Raw genomic sequence first — 12,414 nt, forward strand, 5'->3', positions numbered from 1 at the left:
TATAGTTATCACGAAAGAATAATATATGGAGGACAGACCATAATGGTATGTTTACACTGTATGACACGTCTTTCTGCAAATTGTGTTTTATGGAAGAAAGTATTGCAATCCACACATCTTACATATATTTCAATTGTTTTTTTTTTTTTGAAAAAAAAAAAATCCTTTGACACTCTGAAAGTATGGGAAGTTCTTAACTCATCCTAATATTTACTACTAGTAAGTTATCAATTTATTTGTCTAGTCTCCAAAAAAAAAAAAAAACAAATTAGGCAATTTATTTAAGAGGGAGAATTTTAGTGGATACTGGGTAGTAATAGTCGCATATAACCTGCTATAAAATATTACTTATAAGAATAATCTATGTGCAAGAAATTTTTGCAATCCACACAGATTCAGATTGTTTAACATAGTAATTCAGTTTTTTTTCCCTTCATTTAACCTCTGAAAGTATGGAAAGTTCTTAAAAACCAATATCCTAATATGGTAATTCATTAATTTAATATCTCTAGTCCCCAAAAATATTACTTATAAAAATAATCTATGTGCAAGAAACTTTTGCAATCAACCCAGATTGAGATTGTTTAACATAGTAATTCAATTATCTTTTTTCCTTCATTTATCCTCTGAAAGTATGGAAATTTCTTAAAACCCAATATCCTGATACGGTAATTCATTAATTTATTTCTCTAGCCTCCAAAAACTGAACAAAACAAACTAGGCAATTTAATTATCAGAAGGAATTAAAATAGTCAAAAAGTATTACAAGTATGACTCGAAGATGACGCGCCGAAATTGTTAGTGTGTCTCGAGCAGACTCTCTCTTTTGTTGGCTCGCGCCATTAAAACCAACAATAAGCATAAAACATCATGGACCCCAATACACACGAGTATTCCCAAGTATCTTAGTGAGGATCCTTGTTTTGGACTAGTGTCAATTTAAATTGGAAAAAAAATAATTATGCACACAGCACACTTACGCGTGATAACCATTATTTAGAAAAGAAGTTTTGATCTACTCCTTATGATATCTGATTAATTATTAGTGATTTACTAACACTTTTGAATTTAAACTTTACATTTATTAAAAAAAATATTTTACTTCTTATAATATATAATTCATCGCATTTAATTTTTAATTAATTGAAAAGTACTTTGATCTTTTTGATTGTAAATATTCAAAAAAAAAATCAGAATTATATATATATACATTTCATTTAACCAATTGAGATATGTACAACCGCCTGTTCATGTTGGTCTCTAGCACTGGACCTCAAGGCTTTCCTATCTATTTATAATCATATACAGGTAGAGAAATAGACAGGGTAACTATATAATCTATCAAGTATTCTACTCCACTTTGGATTGAGTTGTCCTCTGATACGCAATTGAGCATAATTATTAACTGCTCCACCATTTAATTATGCACATGCTATGTTAAGTTTATCTTGTTACTCCATATTTGACAATAATATATCTAAAACTATTCTGAATATAACATATTTTTTACATAAAGCATCAAAAATACACATTTTAATTAATTGAAGGTTAAATCGTGTTATGTCATATATCACAAGGATCAATATAAAAAATTATTACTAATAATTATGGAGCTTAATTAAATCTTAAATTACGTAAATCTTGATATAGTCAGATTGTTAAAGCAATAACAGGTAACTCCTCAATCAAAACTAGGGTGTGCAAACTGGGAATAGCCGGTTTCCCGTGAGCCAAACAAGAAAAGATTGGTTCTGTTTTTTGGTCTCTCGACTCTGTTCACGTTAATAAATAGCAGTAGTAGTAAAGCCAAAAGGGCAATCACAATTCAGACAAGCAATTTTCTGTCTCTTTGTTTTTCCTGCTTTCTCACTTGTGTTATTTTTTCTAGTTGTGTCCGTTCCAAGTCTTAGACAAAACTTTTCCAATTTAGGTAAGTAAAATTAAAAAGAGAGAGATGACTGGAGTTTCAAAGGAGGAAGAGATGAGTGTAACGCTTGATCTTCTTAAGAAGAAAATGGATGATTTTGCTAACGAAAGAGATTGGGAGAAGTTTCATAGCCCCAGAAATCTTCTTTTGGCTCTGGTACTTCCCCTGCTATCCACCTTTTGTTTTTTGTTTATATTTGTTGTTTGTGAAAGGTCAATGATTTTTTTTTATCGTTCCAAATTTATTGCGTATCCCGAAGGGGTCGTTTGGTTCAAAAATAAATTACGTTGAGATAAGTTATGCTGAAATTAATTACGTTCGGATAAATTATGCTGAGATTAGTTATTCTGGAGTTATTTTTTATTAACTGTTTGGTATGTTGGACTAAAAGTATGATACATTGGATAATTTCTAAAAAGAAAAGGTTTCTTCTTTATCGCGGGATAACTTATTCGGGAATAACTTATTCCATCCTATGGCAAGTATAAGTTATCCCAACACTATTTTTACTCCTAGGATAACTTATCCCATGATTACTAACCAAACAAGAAATAAGAAATTGCTAAATTCTTATGCCAGGACTATTTATGTTTATCCTTCGTACCAAACGGGCCCTAAGAGATATCCATCGTTCTATTAAATCTGAAATTTTTTTAAAAAAAAAACATGTTTGTTTCCACTCGTGTTTTGTTATGAATTATCAAGATTTGTGTACTTAAGTGAAGGTCATGATTTGGTTTTTTTCTTTTATCGTTCCATTTTTATTGCGTATCTAAGAGATATCCTCCGTTCTATTAAATCTGAGATTAAAAAAAAAAAAAAAAAAAACTTATGTTTGTTTCCACTCGTGAATTGTTATGAATGATCAATATTTGTGTACTTATCACTTAACTAGTGATCCCTTTTTGATCCTTTACATATATATTTGATAGACGATCCTAGTTTTCGTGTCGTGATATTTCCGTCTTCTTTATTTTTCTTGAATCAATAAATTGAAAGGGTTGTTTTTAATGTATACAGAAGTTGCATAGTGTTGAGTCACACATGATGACTCGCCTGTTTTCCGATTCGTTTCTTAAAAGTAGTGTTTTAAAAAATAATTTCAGGACTCTAGCCCCAGGGCGGGCACTGGCAAAACGCCTCGGGGCTCACGTGTGGGGCTTAGTTCCTGTGAGACTTACGCCCTAAGCGCCCGACTGTACACCCTAAACACTCTTAACGCCCAACGCTCGGGGCTCGCCTAACAGTTCTTACACAAATTATATGTTAAATTCTTTAATTATAATCGTTGACCCTCATAATTCTTTAATAAATGAATGATATTTAATAGTTTTTCATCTATAGAAATAAGAAGATTAGGTGTAACTCAAATAACAAGTCGTAATATTGCATATTTACTATTTGAGAACATCGTGAGGGTGAATATCACTTAATATTTCTTTTAAAAATACGTAGCCGAATTGTACATTTTCACTTATCTTTGGTCTTTTGTCCTATGTATCAAAATTGTCATATTTTATTATTTCTCTATTTGAAAGTAATTTTATTTTATTCAGGAAGGAGTTACATTTTAATTATAATACTGATAAAGCTTTATTGATTTTTTGCTTATAGGGAGATAAAATGGATAGTTTGATAGTAATATTGTTTCAAGAAATTGTGATTTTTCATTGTTTGAAAGTTAAGAAGTTAGAGTTAATTTGCATTTCATAATAGCTTTTATTTCATTGTATTGTTTATATTTGTAAAGTTATGTTATATATAAATACAAATTGTAAGTGGTGTATAATCGATTGCTTTAATTAGTATTTTGTGATCAGGATCAAACACATCTATATATATAATATATATTATTTTTCATTTATTTACAGTTTTCTTTTATTTTTTATGTAATTTTACCTATTTAAAAATATTTATTGTAATTATATTATTTTATGAAATACTAAAAATTAAATATCCACGGGGCTTACGCCCGTGTCTCGGGGCTTACGCCTCGTTGAGGCATATGTAAAACGCCCCGCCTTACGCCTAGCCTCTTAAAACACTGCTTAAAACCAATGAAAATATGTCTTAACTTGTAAGATCAATTAATGAGTTCGTATCAGTGATGGGTATCGTCCACTTATTTGATATTTCCTCTGGTCTGTTTCGTTTTATGTGGTATCCTTTCTATATGAAAAAACAAAATAGACACTTTTTATTTTATTTATATTAGAAACTAAACTTAAAATTTCTCATTTTACTCTTATAATATACTAGTGAGTAGTGATGTGTTTTTACGGCCACGAAATATCAACACAAATTTAATATCACAATTTCTAATGATACTTATAATAACCTTTAAACAGTGTGATCAGTCGAACACTATTATATAAAATAAAACGGATTGAAAAACAATTCCCATTCATAAGCTCGTCATTTCTAGGGAAAAAAACAGGGCTATTTCTCTGTGCTTGTCCTAGTAATTCATGAAACCAACTTCCATCATCCTAATTCCTCTTCTTGTTTCATTTTTTTAAATTGGTTAAATTGATCTATTTACTATATATATATATAGGTGGGAGAAGTTGGAGAACTGTCAGAAATATTTCAGTGGAAAGGAGAAGTTTCAAAGGGGTTGCCTGATTGGAAAGAAAATGAGAAGTTACATCTTGGTGAAGAACTTTCTGACGTTTTGCTATACCTCGTCAGGCTTTCTGATATCTGTGGGATTGATCTTGGCAAAGCTGCTCTTCGTAAAGTGCAACTCAATGCCATTAAGTACCCTGTTAAGAAATGCAATGAAGAAGAAGTTGATAAATAAATAGTCGGCTTGAAAAAATAGTCGAGGTGCATACAAACACAGGTCCAGTGGACCGTCTTCATGAAAAAAAAAAAAATCTAGCAGAATGACAACAGTACTTTTGGTAGTCCAATTATTGGCCGATTTTAATTTTAGTTCATGTGATATTTGATTAAGCACAGTTATCTTCAATTACTTGAAATGTGCACTTTTTGATCCATTAGCTTATGAATATTCACAAATCTTTGAAATTTCAACCATTTCAGTTATGTTAAACTTGTATTGTTACTCTATATTCGAAGGTAATAATATGCTTCTAAAAATGGTCCAAATATAACATATTTTTCGCGTGGACGCACATATTTTAATTAATTGAAAATTAAATGCATTGATTTATATATCACAAGCAAACAAATTATCAATTTACCAATAATTGAATGACCGAAAGTGCTATTCTCCTTTTTTTTTCCTTTTCTGGTATAATCATTAGGGTATCTAGAATATACTAGCTGACTAATTCATATTCGTGTCGCATAGTACTTATAAAAGGATAAACGCTCTTTACCATGAGTTTCTCCATTTTAAGAATCAGAACCTTGCTAAGGACGGAGGAATTTGCTTTTTTGTGTTATGATAAATATAGTAAGTTAGGTGCCATAGGAGTCATTTACTATTTGGCTGTTCCTCAACAACAGCAATGTGGATATTTTGTATAATCGAAGATCCTTAGCATTTATTTTGGACTTTTTTGGCAGTTGAAATCGTATCTTTCTTTGCCGATCTATTCAATGTGCTTTCTCAATTCTGATAAAAGTTTTTCCTACTTTTGAATCATGAGTTTCTTCAGTTGAAATATAGTAATTCCCCTCCGGATTGCAAGGATTTCCTTTCACATGCCATCATTTAACATACCAGTTTAAATTCTATACACGAATTATATAAAAATACTTATACAATCATGTCATTTATAAAGTAGTTAATTATACGTAAATATTGTTTTTCGATAAAAATGGTCACTAAATTACTGTAACAAGTTAAACTATAATGATACTATGATTGTTAGTGTATATGATTTATATCTTTTACATATTTACAAGAGTGAAGATTTCATCCTTAACGAGAGACTTCAGATTTACATTCTAAGAATTAAGAAATCCTGAAAAGGGTGCGTCCTGTATAATGAGTCCTACGAATGAGTCGAATTAATCGAGTCGATGAATTTTAAATAACAAATGGTTAAAATAAGCGTAGTTAATTTTTCGCTTAAGAGTTGAGAATCAAGTGGCGAGAGTCTCATTATCAAGTCAATATCATGATCTCTGGCCTTCCCCTTCGTGTACATATAAACAAACGATACTCTTGCAAAATCTCTTTTAAAAAAGAATTGAATGGATTTGCCAGATATCACTCAAAATATGGGGATATAATTATGCTATTATGTGGGGATTCGGATCCTAATTAAGATCGCCCAGTTATTTAATTCAGCAAATATCCAACACAAACGACAACATTAGGACTGTTCTGCACGAATGCAAGTACAAGCACTAAAGTGTTTTTTTTAATGAGAAAAAAGCGTTGTTAGTACTATTAGATTATAGATGTATGACGAATTAATTGCCACTATATACAAAGGTCTATTGCCCGTAATATCATTTATGCATAACCTTATCAATAAGTTTTTTAAATTTATTTCTCATTCATTAATGTTTGGTATCCGTTTTGAGGTCCTGACTAATTAGTACCAATGATTCGACTAGTGTCATGTAGAACTCATTAAAAAATGAAGCACTCTATATCGAAATGTTTTCCATTCGCAAGGCTCGAATACGAAATCTCTATTTATTGATGAAGGATCTTATCCATCTCAATATAACTCTCAGTGATAACAAGTTAACAGTCTTGTATTTGGCTATTAATCAAATAGCAAGATAATGTTAATAAGGTAGGCATACATTACATCTTACTTCTGTCTTACATTGCTTGTATTCATCTCTTACGTTACTATCACATTTTGTACTTAGCGAATTGTTAATAAACATAACATTTATGAACTACAAAACCAATATTACTACCTAGGGCACGTTGCCTTAGATAACATATTTACCATTTTTATATGAGTAATTGTTAATTCAGGCCATTGGATGAAGTCCAATGTTTTCTTAAACTAGTAGTATTGGTTCACATCAGTACTCTTAATAAATCAATTAGGCAAACAGTTGATCTTGCACAGTGAATTTCTAGTGCTTGCCTAATTGGTGAGATTGTTTTATGGTAACAGTAAAAAAAAAAAAAAAAGGGGGGGGGGGGGGGGGGGGGGGGGGGGAGAGAGAGAGACAAAAAGATTTTAATTTGCAATCTGCATTGATGTTCTCTCTTGGCCGTTTTTGGCTAGAGGAATTGGATGTAGAGTTTAACTTAACCGCAAAGTTAACTTATGACGTGAGAATGAGCCAAAATCATATAAGGAGACAATAACACACTCCTTCAACTAATGTGGGATAGTTATTGTAGTGGACAAAATGGTATACATGTGCCTGACACAGCATGCTAAATCAAGGCTCAACGCCCCTCTCTGACTCCTCATATGGTCTGTCTCCGAACAATCGACTCTTGGAACCTAACATGTACGAAGACTATGATCCTCCCTCGCTCACAAATGGACATAAGAAAACATATAAAACAAGTGGATCCAACATTATGTAACAGGAATTGAAATGGGCCGGGTCAAGTTGTGATAACATACATTAATAAAAGGCTGAATACATATTGTAGACAATAAAATTCGCGTCGAGAAAAAAATAATCAAGACAGGAAAATATCGCAACAACTTTTGTATTTGATTTCAGAATATGAGTGTTACAATCTCTATGATTCGCCTTTTTTTTATAGTAAATTCAAGGGCTTTTGAGCTTGATCTTGAACTTGATGGATTTAATTTTGACTTGGACTTGAATTCAAGGGATTTTGAGCTTGGTCTTGAATCTTCGTCTGGATCTCTAGAACTTCTAGAGAAATACTTGAGTGCTTGAATGCTTTCAGCTTGTAGAGAAATCTGCGGTGTTTGATCCACGAGCTCTCCCTGACTTCTTGTTAGAATTTCTGTCCCTTTTCTGAATTATGAGACCCCTATTTATAGTTGTAGGATGGAGGAATTGTGATAAGGACAGGCTTCTTTCGACCAATTAGAATTAAGCTGACAAGCCGATATTTGATTGGCCGGAACATGTCATTTGTACACGTGGCATATCTTCATTGGCCTTTGATTTGACTAGGCATGCTACATCATTTTGACACGTGGCATGATCCTATTGGCTTCTTCGTTTGACTTGGCGTGTCACGTCATTTGACATGTGGCACCAATTTGGGCCTCTTGAATAAGATGACATTTTGGGCTTGACAAAGTGGACTCATTATTTATAGCCCAAATTAATGGACTAGCCCAATAAAATCAGACCTTTAGTTAAATCCGTATTTATTGGACTTAAATAATTAATTCAAAATTATATTAATCCATAATATTTGATTGGACGAATGTTTTGAATTTATTATGATCCGAAATTCTTGTGAATTAAATTTAATAAAATTTCTTTATCCACAAATGCCCCCTACTTCAAGACTTGTCGAGGTAATATTACCAAAAATGTTTCGTGACTAGCCTTGAAGTAATTGTACAATACCAATTTTTCCTTTCTTGGAATACATTATTGGTATATACCATTATGAACTTACACATAACGTAGTTGTCCCTCCACAAAGTATTTTACTCAGATTGCTAGGCAAACACCCGTGTCATAATTCTTCTTTGACCATTTAGATCAAAGCTGGAACATTAAGTTGCAAAAATTGCAAGTGTGTCAAAATTGCATGATAATAGACACCCTTTTTTTTAGTTCACGTAAAAATCTTCCATGTAGTGACATGGGCCCTACGAACCTCCTTTCCCCTCCTTTTGTTTTTTGCTCAAATCAGAAGTGTTATATTGTTCACTTTCTACGTGTGCCCGTAGGTTTAGGATTTTCAATTGGGTTAGGAAACCTTGTCCTTTATGGACTCCAATAACTGCTCCTATTTCCAGCCAACTAGAAGTCTTGCCGCTATAATTTCCTCTTCCTTTTCTTTTTATTTTTTATTTTTTTATTTGGTGTGTCTTTTCTTCTCACTTCTTTTTGTAGGTTCAACACATAAAGTTCATGAGAGATCAACTTAATTTGCGAGAGAATAATATTACCTCCGACATTTTAAGACTGACATGCGACATCCTTTTATTGATATATTCATGAAGCAATCGGCTTAGAGTGCGAGAGAATAATATTACCTCCGACACCTTCAGACTGACAAATAAAGATCCTTTTGACGACGTATGCAAGAAACAATCAGCTTCGAGTGCGAGAGAATAATATTACCTCCGACACTTTGAGACTGACAATTTGTGCTCCTTTTAACAATACATTCACAAAACAATCGGCTTAGGGTGCGAGAGATTAACATTGTCTCCGACACCTTAAGACTGACAAGTCCTGTTTACATGAATTCGATCAACTTCAACCTTGTGATTAACCAAGCTTCTTTTGTTCATGCAGTTTGAAGAGATGGTTCACTTCAGAGATTATACGTCTTCGTCCTCCAAAAACAAGTATCTCATTATTGAAGCTGAAAATGGCGAAATCTTAACCAAGTTGCTGACTTATATTCCACTGGTCGGTTGGTACGCTGGTCCGTGACCATCTTTGAGGAATTCTCTCTATATGCTAAATTGGACTTCAGAACACAACCAAGGCTCCAATCGATCATCAACCATGTGGTCCCTTCAGAATCCTAACCATCGCAAATCGAACGTTGCGGGCACCCTTCCTTGTTTAGGACGTCGAATACTTCAAGGACAAGCACATTGGGGATCAGGAACCATGAAAATTGACCGTGAATATCATCATACACCAGGATATTGGGAATGGGCTGAAGATGTGCTTGGCAGTAGTCAACAAACTTTGAAGACAACGAGAATATATGATTCTATTTATGCTTCTCTGTTCACCTATGATCGCAATTCAAACATATTGCAAGCATTCTTTGGAGCCTGGTGTCCAGCGACAAATACATTGCTTACATCCGTTGGAGAGCTATCAATATCCCTTTGGGATTTACACGTCATTGGAGGTCTACCCATTGGTTGTTCCCCTTACGAAGAAATAGTGTCCGAAGCTAAGGAGCTTACAGGTACTAATGAGAATAACGAAAGGTTCCTTCCCCAAACATGTGAGCACCTATTCGTAGCCTTTCAATATCTTCAAGAAGGTGAGATTCATAATCCAAGGGTGCCTTTGAGCAAGTGGATAAATTTTTGGTGCAAAAGAGCTTTGAAATACGAACCTGCTCCACCACGGAAGGAGAAAAAGTCTGCTCGCTTGAAGTCAACATATAATCCAACTAGAGCTATACCTGAAGCAGCCGAGTGGTCAAGTCCAGATGAAGTAATGTTTTCCGAACTTGGAGTAGATCATGAACAAAGGGATGATACATATTTGACAGCCTTCTTATCATGTTAGTTGTGCGCCTTTGTATTTCCCTCTAAAGATGGTGACTTCATTCGACCAAGGACTTTTAGAATGGCGGCCATGATGGAAAATAAATGAGTAATTAGTCTTGCAGTCCCAGTCTTATCAAACATTTACAATGGTTTAGCGAAGATTTCCAAGTCATCGCAACTTGAGCATATTAAAGTGTCATTTCCCAGTCATTATTTATATGGTTGGCTTGCTCACTACTTCAAGACGCATTTTGCACTTCCTAATGGACCATCAGTTCCGTTAATGGTAGTATATTCTGGAGAAGGTGCTGCAAAATATTTTGACGGGGAGCATGCAAGAAAGCGCGTTCATCGAGGAGATAGCGTTGCTTGGACTTCTACTATGCCAAATAGGTCCCGTCCTCATTATTTTGTGGACAATGGCAAGGAACCAGAGTTGGAGGTGAGTTACTTTATGAGCCTTCGTTTTAATTACCTCCTTTGAGGAGTGAGGACTCCTACATCTTCGAGCCATATAGTCCGCACCGATTCAGCCGTCAGTTTGGGTTTTATCAAGACACTCCTGGCGTCTTGGAAAGTGATATTCGCAATGCCTCATTAGCTGAAGGACTTAGATTCTCTCGAATTTGTGTGTCCCAAAAATCCATGTCGAAGGCAACTTTCCCTAACACTACGTCTAATGTGAGGAAGCTCTCTTCGTCCGAGTATAAATTCTGGTGGGCAAAAATGCATGGGAAATATCTCAAAGACAAATTGCAATCATTGGTGGCTGCTATTGGCCCTATTACAGACATTCTTCAAGAGCACAATGAAGAGTTCTTCGCTGATAAATCTCTTGCTTTAAAGTCTAAAGCAGTTTTGCCACACAAAAGCAAAGGGCCTCCATGTACAGACGTTCAAAAAGAGAAGATGCTTCCTCAGGCTTATCAAGCTTCTAAAAAGCGACCACCACAAGACAAAAGTGATAGCAGTCATGGGGATCGTTGTCCGAAGAGATTCAGACCACCTTTAGACGAGCCAAGAGACACTACTTTGCATACGGTAGAGATTCATGACAGTGATAGCAGTTCTTCAAGGACTTTGACAGCTACTAAAGAGGTAATGATTTAAATTTCCCTATTGCTTCGTGACACTTGAACGAGTTTACTGATTGTTTATTATTTCTATGCAGCCAAGCAATGTCAATATTTTAGTGGCTTCTCACCAAAGCAAGCCTCAAGATAGTAGTGAATCTATAGCAAGGCCAGACTCACGGGGATCACTTCCAACATCTAAATCAGAGCGAGAGGCCACTTCTATTTCTCATGGGAGGTCTAAACCAAATTTGGGACTCAGTTCTCGCAAACCACCAGCAACAACTATGTCCGTTTTTTATGGAAGAAAGGTTGTGATGACTCTTCGAAAGAATTTCGTTTTGGAGGCCTGGACTAAGATCCAAGCTAAATTCTCCAACCTTTCTGTGGGTTGTGCATCTTCTCTTGAAGATGAGGTGAAAGTGATCCTCGAGGAGATGGATGGAAAGGACTTGGATATTTCCCCTTTGAAGAAACTATTGGATTCTTTCTTTGAGCTTGCCACTTCTTATGACCAAGCACGATCAGCTCTTGTTGATAAGGCCGCAGAATTCGAAAAATCAGAATCATTTGTAAGAGCCAAGGAACATCTTGATATTGTCTTAACTGAAGGAGCTATGAGCCCTCAGAAACGCTACAGAGAAGGATGTTGAGAAGTTCAAATCTAAAGTTTCAGCTGCTGAAGATGAATACCGTAGATGTGCTGATGTCTCCCAGACAACTGCAAACAATTCGACCGACGTAGAGGAGAAGAGGCGATACTTAGAGGCTAACCTTCAAGACTTAGTCAACCATAAGTTCTATCTAAATTAGCTTGCAGGCAAAATTGTTTTTTTTACTTGCTTTCCTTTTGCTTTCTTGCATTTGATTAGTTGATGTTCTTGACAGTAATAAAAGCTTCTCACATTTTGCTTTATACTGCAATTCTCGTTGATATCTTTTTTTGTGCTTCAACATCAAGGATCATTTACTCGTTTCGTTGCACATTGCCGCTGTGTTAGGATTTTCTTTATCTTAAACGTTGTTTTTCATGTCTCGAAGTTCTTGCGGGCGGCTTTACACGCTGAAACGCCGATAGTTTCAGATTCGCGCAGTTTCGCCAAAAAAA

General features: G+C 34.6%; 1 protein-coding gene across 1 annotated transcript; it reads left to right on the top strand.

The window, feature by feature from the left end:
* The first annotated feature begins 1,715 nt into the window (after positions 1-1,715).
* LOC132609809 (uncharacterized) lies at positions 1,716-4,951 on the top strand. The gene is made up of 2 exons (XM_060323969.1): positions 1,716-2,083; positions 4,485-4,951. Exons 1-2 carry the CDS (start codon positions 1,955-1,957, stop codon positions 4,728-4,730), a joined length of 375 nt encoding a protein of 124 aa, XP_060179952.1. The 5' UTR covers positions 1,716-1,954; the 3' UTR covers positions 4,731-4,951.
* The last annotated feature ends 7,463 nt before the right edge of the window (positions 4,952-12,414 follow it).

This window comes from Lycium barbarum, chromosome 9 (genome assembly GCF_019175385.1).
Source record: "Lycium barbarum isolate Lr01 chromosome 9, ASM1917538v2, whole genome shotgun sequence".
NCBI lineage: Eukaryota > Viridiplantae > Streptophyta > Magnoliopsida > Solanales > Solanaceae > Lycium > Lycium barbarum.